This window comes from Gobius niger (genome assembly GCF_951799975.1).
Source record: "Gobius niger genome assembly, chromosome: 2".
Taxonomy (NCBI): Eukaryota; Metazoa; Chordata; class Actinopteri; order Gobiiformes; family Gobiidae; genus Gobius; species Gobius niger.
This window is the reverse complement of record NC_136853.1, coordinates 43,614,277-43,632,091: the sequence shown is the minus strand read 5'-3', so window position 1 is coordinate 43,632,091 and position 17,815 is coordinate 43,614,277. Positions and strand designations below refer to the sequence as shown.

Genomic DNA, 17,815 nt, shown 5'->3' with positions numbered 1-17,815 from the left:
ACTACTTTTTTCTCTCTGGACATTCGGACACCCCTACAAAATGGCGTGAGCACTATATAGTCACTATATAGTCACTATATAGTCACTATATAGTCACTATATAGGGAATAGTGTGGACATTCGGATACAGCCTAAACCTTCTGTCTTACTATAAGAAACAAAACTGTAATGTGTAACTGGATGTACAATATCCTTCTCTCCCTTTGTCTTTTCTGTCAGTGTAGTATTTACTCTCACTGACAATTAATGAGCGAAAAAAACGCAACATTCTACGACACCTGCAGTTGCGCTTATGGCCTCTAGGGGCATGAGTTACTTAGTACTACTTTAATATGGCCTCAAAACCACAAAGGCTTACTGAGAAGAGGCTTACTGAGAGCTGAACTGAAAAGTCACCTACTTTTACCGTGTGTAAAGTCATATGCCAAACTAAAGAAAAATGCCTTGCTCCCGTAATCAGGGATGTGAAAAGCTAACGGGGATGTACACGTGTCTTAAAATAAAGCGGGTACACGAGCCAGAAAGCTGCAGAGCGGACGCGGTAAAAGCCTTCGAGATCAGCGGGTGATTAGTGAAATGACTTTTGTGTTAGGAGTGGAATTTCTTGGCAAAGCTGATCTGTTTAGCACATGCAGATCTGCGCGCCGCCTGCATATGTGTGGGTGTGAACGGGATGTGAGGAATATGGAAGCCCATCTGCAATCAACCAAGTGTGATATTGCTCCTCATCTCTCAATTAGAGCACTTACAAGCAGCACATTAGGCTCCGCATTAGACGGAACGACAATGGCGCTGCTCGAGCCTGTGTTTCCCCTTAATAACTCAATTTCTCTCCTAAGATGTTCTTGTATCAATATCTTTGTCACACTTCAATCTCTAAAGTGAGAAAGTTGGAGATATCTAGTTCAGTTTGGTTGGGGTTAGCAGACACAGAAGGTTTTTTTTATTCTAGGGTTGACGAATAGGGATGGGCACTGAACCCTGGTTTCATAACAGCCACGTGTGCTGGTCCATGAGCTCCAGCCCTATCGGTCTTTTTAAAGGAATAGGCCACTGTTTTTACATACTGAGATATGTTCTTAGCTTTGACGAGTTCTATAGGACCTGTCTGATCTTCACCCGTGCCTTCAGTCACGTAAACACAGCGCAGACGGCGTTAGCATTTAGCCTCTCCCTCTCTCCTCTATAGCTCCAAAACAGGTCAAGATAGAAGCTACCAAGCTCTTCCACGTTTCCCCTATTTAAATATGGTTACGTGAAGTGTTCCACTACAAAGTATAATTACACAAAATTAAACGATGTGGATTTTCTAAGCGGATAAAAGGGGGACTATATTGTAAGGCGCAATAATACCAGGAGTAGTTCGAAATCCGCGCAGTAATCTTCACTTTACTGTGCGGATGCCAAACTACTCCTATAGTTTAATATAGTCCCCCCTTTTATCCGCTTAGAAAATCCACATTGTTTAATTTTGTGTAATTATACTTTGTAGTGGAACACTTCACGTAACCATATTTAAATAGGGGAAACGTGGAAGAGCTTGGTAGCTTCTATCTTGACCTGTTTTGGAGCTATAGAGGAGAGAGGGAGAGGCTAAATGCTAACGCCGTCTGCGCTGTGTTTACGTGACTGAAGGCACGGGGGAAGATCAGACAGGTCCTAAAGAACTCGTCAAAGCTAAGGTAAGAACATATCTCAGTATGTAATAACGGTGGCCTATTCCTTTAACGGGGCTGCTGTCTTGCTGCTAATCACGCGCACTCAAATAATCACTGAAAAAATGCTCTCCGCCCTCATGGATGCGTTCACTGCATCGGACCTGTTCATCCCCGCTACCCCGCGCGAGAGCTCACGGGGTCGGCCCATCTCCACGTTCTTCCTCCCTATCCAGCCGTGCGTGCGGGAAAGACACGTGGTGTAAAACATTAAAAACTTGCTTATTCTCAGAAACCCCCCGAGCTGCTGCCGCTAACCCGCAGTAAAAAGCAAAATGTAGCAACTTTGTATTGAACAAGCGAGCCACTCACTCTTTCTTCTTTCACAAATAAACAAACTAAAGACTTTCAGGTGGAGTCTATTTTGCAAAGAGGCAGAAAACAGGCTGTGGCTCAAGTCTAATTCATTATTTTACTGCACCTAGTTTTCATTTAGACTTAAGCTACAGTCGAATCTGACCAACAGCCTGGTAATCCTTGATTTACTAGATAATAGTAATAATGATAGTGATAATAATAATAAAAAAATAGTTAAGTAAGTATTTTAACTCCCATATATTAAAGGAATAGACCATCGTTTTTCCACACTGAGATATGTTCTTACCTGAGCTTAGACCAGTTGATGCGCACCTGTCTGGTCTTTCGCTCACAAGAACCACAACCTCAGGTATGATGTATGAAAAGATGTTTCTTTTAGAACGTTGGCGTTGGCGTTTTGGGGCTTCAGATAGGGAAGCTCACAGGCTCTCGTCCCCTACCTGTAGGAATAGCAGAAAAATATTAGTAAAAGGGAGGGAGGGTGGGGCCGGAAACTCCGAACGAGAGGACGAGGTTAGTAGACGGGGGGATTAAATAGGAAGAGGTGTATAGGAGGTGTGGTCCGGCTTTCGAACCTCAGATAAATATAATTACTTATCTCCATTTGTGCCTGTGGAAGAGCATGGTCGCTTCCAACTTCACCCCCTTTTGGAGCTATAGGAATATACTGGGAGAGGCCAAATGCTAACAACATCTTTGGTCTTTGTGCGTGCACTTAGTCACACACAAAGACCAGACAGGTACGCATCAACTCGTCTAAACTCAGGTAAGAACATATCTTAGTGTGTTAAAACGGTGGCCTGTTCCTTTAAGTGTATGTGAAAAAGTGGAAATAAATTAGCTCCAAATAATGTAGAGTAATAATAAATAAATACTAGGCCAAGGATTAATGCCTGTACAGCAGCCTCTATCAAACTTTTTTTCTTAATTTTCCTTTAAAGCACCGATTAGAGTACCGTTAAAGTACCGGATCGACGAGGAGTATCGATAATAGTAGTAGTATCGATAAATCCTGCTGTATTGTCCTCCCGCTACATGTTCCAGCCATGTCCTAATGTGTAGAATGAACCCAGACAAAAAAGTAGTTACTTCGAGTCTGAATTGCCGTCATGCACGAGCTTAATATAGAAGCTGCAGTTACACGTGTGACCTGAGGTGGCATCAGTGAGTATAAAATAGCGAACTTGCATCTTATCCTTTAACGATACCCATCCATATTGACCAATTTTGACCCATTTGTCAACAATTTGTACATTTCTCTAGTCTCCGGTGGTTACCCACGCTTGACAAATCTCTTAAAGGAACAGGCCACCGTTTTTCCACACTGAGATATGTTCTTACCTGAGCTTAGACGAGTTGATCCGTACCTGTCTGGTCTTTGTGCGTGTGCCCTTGGAAGAGCTTGGTCGCTTCTAGCTCAGGTAAGAACATATCTCATTATGTAAAAACGGTGGTCTGTTCCTTTAAAAGTAATACATTTGATTTTATTTTTTACCCGCGTTGTCTTGCCTTAAACTTCTTCCCGCTCTGTCACGTCCTTTAATTACACGTTGCCACTAATTACATCCGTGAAATGCCAAATCCACAACCCCACAGCTCAGCAGATTCGAGGTGCCTTCCCGACAGCCATTTGCAGCCGGGGTCAAAGTTCGCAGCTGCGCGTCTGTCCCCTCTGTCGGTGACATTAACAGGTTCGGCGAGAAAAGTCCACAGTTTCCGCTTGACGGAACATCGGCGGAGCGAAACACACACGCGCTAACATGTTTCGACCAATACTGAGAGACGCGTGGGCTGCGGTTCAGCAGATACGAGCGCGAGGGCCATCCGCTGTGCGTCGAGGGAGGCTTCCGAGTGTGGCATCGCTCTGACGTTGATGAATGGTCTGTCAGGGCCTGCACTAGGGGACCGGGCGGTGAGGCTCTAAGGGGTGGAAGTGCGAGGGGGGGACCCAGAGCCGCTCCGAGTCGTCCACGGGTACATTTGGGATTGTTGCTCGAGCAATTATACCTTTTTTCTGTCTTTTCTAATGGCCAAATGTCCTCAAAATGGCGTCTGTAAGAGGTCAATGTCAGGTCATGTGACTGAAACCTTTGAGTAGACAGACTCTGCTCAGACTCTGGGCCTCACAAACCCCCAGGAGTCCCATAGGCTCTTTGTGTGACAATATATCAGTTTTGCAGCACAATATGATTTTTATTTGGATATCAATTTTGATTACATCATGCATATTAATGAACAATGTCATGCATATTAATGAAGCAGCTGTGCTCCAGCGCTTTCAATGTCAATAGAGGCCGAAAATGCTTATCTATCTATCTATCTATCTATCTATCTATCTATCTATCTATCTATCTATCTATCTATCTATCTATCTATCTATCTATCTATCTATCTATCTATCTGTCTGTCTGTCTGTCTGTCTGTCTGTCTGTCTGTCTGTCTGTCTGTCTGTCTGTCTGTCTGTCTGTCTGTCTGTCTGTCTGTCTGTCTGTCTGTCTGTCTATCTATCCGTCTATCCATCTATCCATCTATCCATCCATCCATCCATCCATCCATCCATCCATCCATCTGGTATCTATCTCTCAATCTCTCTGTCTCTCCAAGGCCGTGGGAACTCAGGGTGCTGAGGGCACTGCAGCACCCCCTGGTGGATAGTTTGTGAACTGCAGGCAATATTAACCGCTTAACTCCCACCTGAACCGAGAACATTTTCTCCAGTTTTACCTCAGTCCAAAAGCTTCTGGAAAATAGCAACAAAACTGAGACGAAAACAAGGATGAAAATGTGAAAAAAGTGAGAAAACATTGACGAAAAAGTGATAAAAAAGTCACGAAAATTTGACAAAAATGAGACGACTGCCCAACAAAAAAAGTGATGTAAAAATATCTGATGTGAGGAAAAAGATAAATTTAGTTTTGTAGGTCTTTCAAATGAGGCGTTACACTGGCCTACAGGATTTGGGTAAAGCTGAACTGGAGAAAATGCTCTCGGTTCAGGCGGGAGTTAAGAGGTTAATATATAGGATTTATGAACAGAAAAAATATTTTGGGGGTAAATTTTGTCCCTCAGAACCCCCTAACTAAAATATCTTCCCACGGCTCTGTGTCTCTCTGTCTCTCTGTCTCTCTGTCTCTCTATCTATCTATCTATCTATCTATCTATCTATCTATCTATCTATCTATCTATCTATCTATCTATCTATCTATCTATCTATCTATCTATCTATCTATCTATCTATCTATCTATCTATCTATCTCTCTATCTATCTATCTATCTCTCTATCTTTCTATCTTTCTATCTGTCTGTCTGTCTGTCTGTCTGTCTGTCTGTCTGTCTGTCTGTCTGTCTGTCTGTCTATCTGTATCTAAAAGTGTAATTTTGGCCTTTCTTGTTTGAAAGGCTCAGAATAGCACAGTGTCCTTCTCATCGGGTTTCATTGATCCTGGTTCTCCCCCAGTCCAGCTTCGTGCTCTGGGCCTCCACACAGCGGGAGACGGGGGTCAGCTGGTGTGTGCCTGGTTACATTACGGTGTTGTTTGGTGTTGTGTTAGCGTGACCGAGGCATTTCACGAGTCGGCAGTTCAGGAGGGAAATGACATGGAGTGTGGGGTTAAACACTCTGACCTCTGGGTGAACTTCAGGGGCGGAGATGATGGTTATGGGGAAAGTCGTGATCCGTTTCAGATTTGAACCTGTATTTGAACCCATCGTCACTTCTCGTCTTCTCCAGCTCCGAAGGGGAATAATAAATGCTTAAAATGATTATCTTTTAAGTACTTATCTGTTGGTATACCTTTAAATATATCTCAGTTTGTCAAAGCAGGATTTCAAGGTGTATCCTGAAAAGGATAATGAAGAAAAGAGGTCAGTGACCCTTTAGTCAGACAATGGGTATCTGTTTCTTTGCTTGTGTGGCAAAGGATAATGTGACAGCCTGGCATTTTAAACCAAGACAAAATGCCACCAAGACATTTAAAGGGGCTAGATGCAAGTTTGCCATTTTTTACTCACTACTGCCACCTCAGGTCATACGTGTAACTGCACCTTCTATATTAAGCTCGTGCATGGCGGCACTTCGGACCCATATCAACACCTTTTTGAGCGACAGTGCAGGATTTTAGAGGCAGTTGTGGTGAACATTCTACACATTAGGACATGGCTGGAACATGTAGGGGGAGGAAAATACTTTTAACATTTTTAAACTCTGTATAGTCCCTTTAAAGGAATAGGCCACCGTTTTTACATAGTGAGATATGTTCTTACCTTAGCTTTGACGAGTTCTTTAGGACCTGTCTGATCTTCCCCCGTGCCTTCAGTCACGTAAACACAGCGCAGACGGCGTTAGCATTTAGCCTCTCCCTCTCTCCACTATAGCTCCAAAACAGGTCAAGATAGAAGCTACCAAGCTCTTCCACGTTTTCTCTATTTAAATATGGTTACGTGAAGTGTTCCACTAGAAAGTATACTTACACAAAATTAAACAATGTGGATTTTCTAAGCGGATTAAAGGGGGGACTATATTGTAAGGCGTAATAATACCAGGAGTAATTTGGCATCCACACAGTAAAGTGAAGATTACTGCGCGGATTTCGAGTGAATCTATTGCAATTTGCCACCGGGAGCCCCGTAACGCATTGTGCCATCGTGCGGAGGTATCCGGACACGGCTTATGCTGGCGGTGGCGCTGCAGCCGCACTATGGGGCGACTTGTTACATTCTCCCTCAACCCAAAGTCCCACATCAGCATTTCAGCTAAAGCGCTAACGTTAGCTTCCTGCTATAGAGCTGTGGGAGACGGTCACGCTAATGTTAGCTTACTGCTATAGAGGGAGACGGTCACGCAGGAGAGTCAGAGGTTCGAAGTTTTGTTGCATTTGGAGACACTTTTTCCTTCACGATCCGCAAACAGAATAACTGTCTCTATCACCTGTCTTTCAGCTTCTTAAAATACCCAAAACATGTCCAGACTTCAGGCTCGGTCTCTGAGGCTGATAGATCCTGCGCTGTCGTCTCGGACATGATTCCAGCTTCGAGAAAGTTTTGTTTTGGTTGTAGCTACAGAGGCGCCTGCGCGGAAACTTCAGCAGATGAGACGGCGGCTCATGAGGCTCACTTTGCCTAAACCGTGGGCGCCGTAATCCACCGCGGTAAATTATTTTTTCAAAAACAATTATTGTCAACATTTTTACCGGGGTTTACCGCTACACTGGTAACCCATCCCTACTTCAGAGTATATGCAATTTCTCATGACAGGCTTGAAAAAATTGGTTGAATTAGTGTGTGTGGAAAAGAACATGCTACAGAGAGCTCTTCTATATCGTCATGTTTTCACGTTGAGGGGACAAAAAGGATTCACTTGCACTTTTAGGTCAACTCTTCTGCCTCGTGCCCTTGAAGGAGAAACCCTTTTGCAGCAGAAGCACTTGGTGACCTCACTGATGACTTTGCATTGCCTGCTCTTTCCTCCGCGGCTCCGTCTCTGCCTCAGTGTTGTCATTAAGCCACTCCATTGCCTCTTAATGTCTGAAGGTTACAGAAACACATTGCCACATCCATTTGGAAAGTCTAATTTCCTTTTGATGCCTTTTTACGTAATGGTGTAAAGACACAGGGCTACCCGGCTAATGCCGCAAAACAAAGACTGATGGGAGTTTTTTCTTACTTTCTTGAGAGCACCAGAGGCGTGTGGCGTCGCGTTACATGGCCAACTTCCTGAATACAAAACTTTAATCGCAACATACGTTTGTCTACTCGACCCACCAGGCTAAGTGTATAAGGGGCCGATACAGACACGATGCTTAGGGGTTGGAAATTGATGTAGAGAGTATGCAGATGACATCACAGCATGGCAACAGAAACCAAATGAGTGTCAACACAAGCTACACATATTCAATGGGACAATCTGGTACTTCTATCTTAGTGAGGACACTCATAGGCATAATGTATTACCCAAACCCAAGCCCTAAGGTTAGAGTCCCTGAACCCTATAACCTTAATCCTAGCCCTAAACCTGACCTAAACCCAATTCTAACCCTAACCCTAAAACCACATCTTGACCCTCAAACAGTCCTTCAAACAAGTGAGGACCACCCAAAATGTCCTCACTTTACATAAATGTCCTCACTCTGTAGGTTAAAAACGCAAACGGGTCCTCACAAAGTAGTAAGTACAAGAACACACACACACACACAAACATAGAGAATAAAATAAATAGATACATACTACAAATTAAGCTTGTAGTTGCAATAAACCTTGGAATTATTACAGTTTGGAAGCCATTTGTTTGTTTTACTTAACCTTTAGCTCCCTCTTGAACTGAACTGAGCACATTTTCTCCAGTTTGGCTTTGCCCAAATCTAAAAGATTCTTGAAAAAAGCGTCAAAATAGCAACAAAAAGGCTCAAATAACGCAAACATGAAAAAAGGAAGCAACAAAAACGTGACAACAGAGAGTAACGACAACGCAGCAACGATGGAAGGAAAGAAAATAGTTTTGTGGGTCTACAGACTGTAAGCTCTCCAGTGAAGAAGTTTTTAGATTTTTTGCTCGCCACTGCCACCTCAGGTCTTACGTGTAACTGCAGTTTCCCTGTTAAGCTCGTGCATGACGATTTAGATGCAACTGTTTGAGTGACAGTGCAGGCTTTTAGCAACAGTTGGTGAAAAGGACTGAGCTTATTATTGCAGGAGCATTTAGGGGGTGGAAAATAAATAATTTTAACATATTTAATTTCCGTCTAGTCTTTTCCGTCTTTTTTTTTTTTTAGATTTTACACCGATTTTAGTGATTTCAAAGTAAGCCTTATATTACAGTATCACAGTTGTCGTCCAGTAATATATTGCTGCTGCATAGTGAGGAACACACTGGGTAACTGTTTGAGGGTAAAAGGGGAAAAAAAAGCAAAACACCTGGAGTTGAGTTTAATTTCTTTCACACAGGTTAGAGTAATCCTGCATATTCAACTCTGAGGGGCTCAAAACGCATTGCTCCACTACTACCTCTGTCCAGACCATTTCATTGCTCTGATTGCCTCCACTACAAAACAAGATTGCAAATATCTAAAAGTGTCCCACAGCGTTGGCACGTGAGTCGTCCCCTATGCAAGTCGAGCGGTGAAACTATACAGGATACATAGCAGCGCTCTCGAGCACTTTTAGCCCCCGCTTTCTCAATCTGTCCCCTGATTACTTTTTAATGATTTCGGCTGCATAAGACAAATGACTGTGTTAAATGAGCAGAATTAGACGAGGGAGCTGAGTGCGAGCGCATTTGTTAAAGCAGGAGTAATGGATAGGGGAGCGTTTGTTTACTCTTCTCCATTCTCTAGGCGGCCTGTGTCCGAGATGCAGCCCACGATGCCAAAGCAGCTTTCCCAATAAAGATTAAGCATGGTTACCGAGCTTGGTATTGTTAGTTAGAGCTCATGTCTTAAAAATGAATATGTTATCACGGGGAGCTACCTCGATTTTTATACTCCAGCTATCGAGCCCAAGAATACATGTGTTTCCCAATGACATTACGAATAGTTAAGGCGGCCATTTTGAAAACCGAACTGGAATCATGCTGTAGTACAACAACTATTCCGGATGATGAAGGACAACTGATTGACAGTGGCTTTTTGTATGTAATCGTGAACGTTGCTAAAGACGAGAACTGTGGAAAGATGGCCCTAGTTTTAGTCGAACAAAATTAACAATTGTAGCAATATAGTGCAAAATGTTAACACAGTTTTACAGTAGCCGACCTACAGTGACTTTACCTCATTCATTTGTTAACTCAAAGATAATGCCACATTTGATCATTTTGTAAGTCAATTTTTAATATGTACCTTTGTTGATGTCAAAAACAAAGGGAACTGGGAAAGCTGATGCTACAACGCTCTGTGATTGATAAACACCAAGACACCACAACAGTGTTTCCTTAACTTTGCAAAAGGAGTGAAACAGCGCCCCCAAATTGACGCTGGTGGCCAAAAAGTGTACTGCATCCACATTTACCATTGAGAATGAATGGGAGAGAGTTGGTATTAACCAGATCAGTGTTAATTTTGTCAACTAAAATTGGACTAAAACTAAATTAAAAGTTTTTCATGAGACTAAAACTATGACTAAAATGTCCAGATATTTTAGTCGACTAAAATAAGACTAAATAAAAATGAAAGGGAGAGACTAAAATCATCCAAACTTCTATTGAGCGTCTGAAAGAGCCTCAGATCATGTAAATTCTCTGCCAAAGGATCAGCTCTGAGCTTTGTTCATGTGGAGCAGCTCCATGAAGCAGAGGAACAAGATTAAATATGATTATAATAAAAAAAAACGTCTTAAATTTAGTCGACTAAAACTAGACTAAAATCGAATTACATTTTCGTCAAAAGACTAAGACTAAAACTAAATTAAAATATGTTGTCAAAATTAACACTGAACCAGACGCGGTGCAAAAGTAGGTCACCCTGTGGCGGGCCAACGAAATTGTCCCGGCCCCACTTTGTGCGCCCCTGCTTTAAAGTATAGTCAAAATGATGCTCCAATGGTCCAAAGACCTCCATGAATCCCTGCTGGAGAACCTGCACCACAGCACCAAGTTACTACATATGGTATAATTAACAGAAATGCTATGGAGGGGCCAAATAAGACAATACAATGTTTGCAGTATTGTTTTATCTTCTAAAACATTCATTATCCAATTCAGTTTGTCAAAAATATTACAAACAAAGCATCTTTCATGGCCAGTGCAATCTAAAATATGCTCTTTGTGAAATTTAGCCTTTGCTTAAGTTTCGCTCAGCCACCCACAAAATCCCAAAACAGCTGCAGAGTTGTTGACCCCGCAACTTAAACTGCCTTGGAGGAGCAAAGCAAGACTGAAAAAAAAAAAAAAAAAAAAAAAAGCGCTTTCCCGGGCTCTCAGTGGTAGCATCTCATTAGCATTGCATTATCCTTGTAGCCACAGTAACAGATTGTAGCAAAGTCATCGTCAACTACTTCTTTTTTTTGCGGTTGATGCCCTCAAAAAACGATCAATAATTTATCAGCGCTCTCTCTCTCTCCAGGTGACGGGCTGATTCAAATTCGAGGTTCAAAGTTGAAGGTCGCTCCCTCCATTAAGTATTCAAATGTAAAGCGGGTTTTCACGAAGCAATTCACGGTCTCACCACCTACGCGCGTGTGGTGTTAGCGTAGCTGTTAGCGCCGCCGCGTTCACAGCCAGCCCTCCTGTTGTCTCTCCCCGTCTCGTTCCCTCGCCCTCCCAAACCCCACCCCCTCCTCTCGCTCTCTCCCCCTGGCAGACTGACAGGGAGCCGGCCGTGGACAGTAAAGGCGGCTCCCTCGGCTGTGCCCGGGCCTCGGTTAGCGCTCGGTGGGTATGGGCAGTGCCATGGATCATTACCCCCCTCAGTGGAGAGACCGCAAGTGAGCGAGTGAGTCTGTGTCTGTGCGCACACTGGCTCGGGACGGGAGGGACAGGAGGGAGGGGAGGCGAAACAGAGGAAGACACATTAATATTAATGCCGTCGTAACACATCAGGGGGTTTCGCGGGCAGCGGCTCCGAGTCACTGCTGCCCCCTGCTGCTGATCGCTTTCTTAGCCGTTTTCCGAGTTTCGTGGCTGTCGTGCACATTGGAATATGGGTTGTATCCGGAAGTGCTTGAGTTTGAATTCCAGCTCTGAAAATTTGCTGATTGTCTCGACACTTTTCAAATCAATTCACGCTGCTCTTATCTGCCTTTTCACCACTTACCCCTCTCTTAAACTGAGAGCATTTTCTCCAGTTTGGCTCCATAGTTTCAGACGCGTCACAGGCCTCGCCGAGGGGGAAGCAGAATCTTTTCACTCTTTTTAAAGCAGTACTAAGTAACGTGTTTACCTTAATAAATCCTTTCCGTAGTCCCTGTGGGGGTAATACAAGTGTTTATGGGATGATTGGAGGGTCTTTCATCTCCCCCTGGTGTCTCTGGCCAGAAAACCATGTTTGCAACTTGACTGCCACCGGACCGGAGTCACCAATACACACAAATGGAATCACGAAAGAAGAAGCTAACAGGCTAACGGGCAAAGCTAACTGCGGGCTAACGTCACTTTAAACAGTATTTACAGCCAAGTTTGAGGGAAAATAACTCATTTCCTTAATTGGATGTACAATATCCCTCTCTACCTTCGCCTTTTCTGTCAGCGTCGTTTTTACTCTCCAAGACAATTAATACGTTAAAAACTCTTGGCCTCTAGGGGCAAGAGTTACTTAGTACTGCTTTAACCATTTTCTGACGAAATATAAACTTATTTATATAAAGTCAAGTCTAAATCGGGTCCATATGGATGTTTATTCACAGCGGATTGTTCAGTAGAAGCGAAAAAATGGCAGTCGTAGCTAGCGTTAGCATTAGCACGATGGTGACATGATGCTCCGTCATTTATGTATTTATGGGCTGTTGAACCACTTTGCTTCTCTCCATGTCTTTGTATCTTTATTTGGTCAGTCCCTCCAGGATTTCGCGACATCAACCCCGCAACTTTCCCGCAATTATTCCAATAATCCGCAATTTCCTTCGCAACTCCGCAACTTAAGCACAATAAAGTGAGTTTCTGATCAGTTAAATCCATTTGACTTTGTTATGTTTTCTCGTATATGCCCAGCGCCTCCGCCTCAGTCTGAAGGACTTTCACATCTGCTCCGCCTCCCCTCACCCGCCTGGGCCTGTGCTCCCATGGATGTCCTACTGCGCTCTGTCCAAGTTGCTTTTCTCTGCCCCCGGATCTTTATTTGGCGATATAGGCTTTATATAGGCTTAGGTTAGTGCTCTCGCTTCACAGCTAGAAGGTCCGGGTTCGATTAGGTTTCCTCCGGGTACTCCGGTTTCCCCTACCACTAAAAACATGCACAATAGGCCAGGGTGAATGATGTGTGTGAGTGAATGTATGGTGGTGGTCAGAGGGTCAGAGGGTCCGTTGGCGCAGACGTGTGCAGTCGCGACAGCTCATCTGACAGTCTCCCCCAGGGGAAACTGAAGCTACAAACGGAGCTTAAAGGGGGGTATTATGCAAAATCAACTTTTTCAAGCTTTACATCATGTTATTATGTCATTCCCTCATTAAAAACATGCCTGAAGTGTTGCCTTGGCACATTCACGTATTTTGGAGTAATCTGTAAAAACTCTGATGGCGGCCATTTTAGGGATAGCTTTGCCTGAGTCCTCCTAGGAACGCCCCCACCTCCTGGAGACGCCTCCGAGCTTTCGTCACCAGCCGAGTAACCAACCACTGCTCCTCAGCAGAACCCCCTCCCCACTGATGCCACAGACAGCGTGTGGAGGGGGCGTGTCGGAAAGGCTCAGAGGTTCTTAAAGAGACAGAGGCCTATTTCAAGACATTCACTGCAGCCATTTTGAGAGAGACATTTTATACAAGGCAGTTATTCTAATTTACTGCATTTACAGACCAACAGGAGGTTTGGTCATCATTGTAGTGTGATATAGACTGGTGCTATGTGACTGAAAAAAGCAGAATACCCCCTCTTTAACCTCCACCAGTATGGAGTGAATGTACAATTGTCTCATGTAAAGCGCTTTGTGACTATGTCTGTGAATGGCGCTATATAAATAAAGATCTTCTTCTTCGAAAATAATACGTAAAAGCAAACAATTGTACTATTCTGGAACGCACAGATTTATTTTTATACAAAATGGGAGCATAAATGAACCTTCAGGATTCATCAAATCACATAATAAATCACTGTTTGATTCTGTTTCTGTATTGAAGCTCTTTGTTCCTCTGCATTGTGGGATTTTGGAGAGAAAGGGCATCACACAGGAAGATTGACGAAGCAAATGACTATTTATCAGACTATTTTCCAACTTAAATATCTTTCAACCATTTTAAAACTTAGACTGTCTTAAAAGTTGTGCACTGCTTTTGCAGCGGCGATCTCGATTGGACTTTAATTGGAAACATATCCACTTTGTATGTTTAGTATGAATGAAATTTCATCTTCCATTAAAAACCCAATACCATTCGTATTTGTTCATAATTCCCCTTTATCTCTCTCTTTTTCTCCGCTCTCTTTAACCGTAGCTATAACATTTCCGTATCTCACGACTTAAATTGAGACTCAAAATTAAATTTACACAGCAAGCACTAAGCGGTTGTTGGAATATATGAATAATGAATATAAATTGAAGGTTAAACTGTCTTTCCATTTATTTAGCGAGAAATTACCGTTTGACGAGACAGCTCCGCGCTCAGAGCTTCACTTTGCGGCGCGGGCGTCTTTCCCGGCTAATAGCGAGTTATCACTATTATTATAGGAGATGCGAGATAGATTGGTTAAGTGCTGGGATCGGGGTAAAGGGAGCAGACTCACTTGTAATCATATTTAACAGCTTTTTGAATTGCTCAGGGGTGCGTGCTTGGGAAAGTTTTGTCAGCCGCCGTACGTATACGTGCGAGCGGATTCCGAGGACGGCGGAGCTATAGTCGGCTGTTCTCGGCCCGGCCATTAGTCACGCGGCAACGGCTAATCTGTAATGGCTGCTGTCGGCGGCTCTCCCGGTGACGGCTGCGCGGTGACAAATGCAGTCGGTCTCACTTTCAGAGCGAGAACGCGGCGCTGCGGAGTTCAAGACGCGGCACAAATATAGGGGATTCAAGCGTATTTACGTCAACCCAGGAGAAAATACCCATTCCTTCGATAGAGTGAAGGTCGGGAGGGCTTAGGAAAAGTGGAAAAAAACCTGCAGTGATGGGTCTGACAAGTGAGTCAAGCGAGTCTTCCTTTTGAATTGGTTCTCTCGTTTTATTTTATCCAAAGATAGGTGTTTGGGATTTCATTTTTGGCCCGTTTTTGTGATACATGCAAAATTGAATTGGCGTATGTAAGTCCCCTGTGTTCAGCTGGTGTTTGTGATCAGTGTGTCAACATTTGGATAATGTTGGCCTTAAAGTCGTTTGATTCATCCAATATTCGGCAGCACTTTACTTAAAGGATCTGTATCATGTTATTAGCCATCCCAATGTAAAGTATAGGCTTTTATAAGAGTTATTGTACCTCTACCACTATGGAGTGGTAAGTTTTTTCAGGGGGTATTTTGCAAACCCAGAAGACACGAAGCTTCGATTCAGTTAACTACGCCCTCTATCTCCGAGGTTATGTCCATGCATTATTAGCAGTAAGAAATATAAATATATTACTTACTTAGTTACTTCACAATGCAGTTATAAGGAGTTGACATCTGCAACACAGCTTCATAAATGGCTAACACACACAAGCTAGCGTGTGTTGATTGACTCACCGCTCTGTCCTGGCAGCTCCATCGTGTGTTTATGCGTTGGTTATAAAAGTTAGTCCACTTTGATTCTGGCGAAGGTTCACCAAACATCCATCAAGAGACAGTCAGAGTAAAACTTTATTTTGGCTGATAGTCGCCGAATCCCAGAGAGAAATTCCAACTTCTGGCGAGTGGCCTCTTCTTCAGGAAGGTTGAATAAAGTCCTGTACCTCTGGCAACCAAACGCGCTTTTCTCCGTGACATTATCGTTAGGTAAGAAAAAAGAACAGGCGTCCAGAGTAGGTTGGAAAGAGCTCCTTCTTCACAACTTTCAGTGCAAACATGACATCTGTTCAGACGCTCAGGGGGTGCGTTTGTTTTCCCTTAAGGGGCCGCGCCGACGTGTCAGGTCAGGCACTTCCTTTTTATTTTATTTTATTCATTTCTTTCTTACAACAGAAATAATGAAAAAACTGTTTTACAAATTAAGATCAGGCCGTAAGGCATTACATTACAGATGTCGGGCTCTTCCTGTCTGACACTATGACGTAAAAAAGTGTCACAAGTCAGTCGTTTTCCGGGAGACGGCGGGGCAGCTGGATTCAGGAGGATTGCTTAGAACTGTGTGAATGAAGCCGGAAACCACTCTGGGGGTGTTTTTGACAAGGAACTAGCATAACAACATGGCTAAAAGTTACAAAAAGTCGATTTTTCATGATATAGGACCTTTAAAGGGGCTAGATGCAAAATTTTATATTCACTACTGCCACCTTAGGCCATACAAGTAACTGCACCTACTATATTAAAGGGGGGGTATTATGCAAAATCGACTTTATCAAGCTTTACATCATGTTATTATGTCATTCCCTCATTAAAAACATGCCTGAAGTGTTGCCTTGGCACATTCACGTATTTCACGTAAAACTCTGATGGCGGCCATTTTAGGGATAGGTTTGCCTGAGTCCTCCTAGGAACGCCCCCACCTCCTGGAGACGCCTCCGAGCTTTCGTCACCAGCCGAGTAACCAACCACTGCTCCTCAGCAGAACCCCCTCCCCACTGATGCCACAGACAGCGTGTGGAGGGGGCGTGTCGGAAAGGCTCAGAGGTTCTTAAAGAGACAGAGGCCTATTTCAAGACATTCACTACAGCCATTTTGAGAGAGACATTTTATACAAGGCAGTTATTCTAATTTACTGCCTTTACAGACCAACAGAAGGTTTGCTCATCATTGTAGTGTGATATAGACTGGTGCTATGTGATTGAAAAAAACATAATATCTCCTCTTTAAGCTGCACAGTAATAAGATGGCAACAGTCTGAAAGTCGCGTGTTGCCTAAAAGTGAAATAATAACCCAGTATAAAGACTGTAAATAACCAGAAAACATATTTGTCTCCATCCTATTACCGTGCTTTAAAGTAAAGTGCCACCAAATATTCAATTAAAGCGATTAATCCTTACAGTCCGGAGCTGGAGTGGAGCCTGCAGCCGACCACGCCAAATCCAGCGTTGTGTAAATGAAGCGTGTCTGTTCTGGGCCATTAGCCTGGCAGGTTTGGTCCATACTTACCCCCTTGTCTGTCTCTGTGTTCTGTTCTCCTCCAGAGCACTGTGGTGGTGGAGAAGTCCATCCAGGATTTAATGAACCTCATGCAGGACCTGAGCGCCTACTCCAACCAGTTCCTGGAGATGGTGTGTGACAAGCTGAAGGAGTACAAGGAGATCTGCAACACCGCATACAGGTACAGGCTCTGAAGCTGGGATTTTACTGAAAGATTTTGTGCAGGTCTGTGGGTTTATGAATTATGGACTTGTTTACTGAATAGATTATTAATATTTACGGGGCAAGACACTTCATCCTGCTTGCCTCGAGTGTCTGCGTACATTGGTGTATGAATGAGAGTGTGAATGGGTGGCTGGTTCTTTACTGTAAAGCACTTTGGGCCTGATAAAGGTAGAAAAGTGCTACATAAGTTGAGTCCATTTACCATTTTGCCATTCACTTTTTTCCCTCTCTTTTACATACACTTCATTGTAGAGATTCAGATTTCAGTTCACCATTATCTACATCCAAAACCTTCAATTTGTTAGAGAATTAACAATGGTGTTCGAGAGGACAGATGAAAAATAGGCAGCAGTCTGGATGTTTTATACAGGAGAACTTTATTTACCATCGGTGCAGGACCCGGAGACATGAACTCGAGACTTGTGCTAGTGCTACCAATCGAGTCTGTCTGTGCTTCCACAGAAAAGGGATAAATACCCATTTCAATCATTTTCATTTTTTAAATTTATTTCATTCATTTAAAAATGCAACAACAGCATTTAGCATGAATGAAAATGAGCAGAAAGAAGTAAAAACGTATAATGTCTGCCACTAATCAACACAAAATCATTTACAGTTCCAGTTCATTTACATGTTAAACTGTCTCAGGCAGCCGTCTTTTTTTTTTTTTTTTCTTGTCCAAGACATCAAAACACAAAATACAAAATACATAAATAAAGTTGATCTGCTACTCCGC

The 17,815-nt window shown here is 43.2% G+C and overlaps 1 protein-coding gene across 1 annotated transcript in view; it reads left to right on the top strand.

Moving 5' to 3' along the window:
• The window catches only part of exoc4 (exocyst complex component 4), a 362,908-nt gene that overhangs the window by 262,940 nt on the left and 82,153 nt on the right, over positions 1 to 17,815 (top strand). The window contains exon 14 of the mRNA XM_079552397.1: positions 16,899 to 17,035. Coding sequence (XP_079408523.1) covers positions 16,899 to 17,035 — 137 coding nt within the window. The remainder of the gene's footprint in view (positions 1 to 16,898; positions 17,036 to 17,815) is intronic.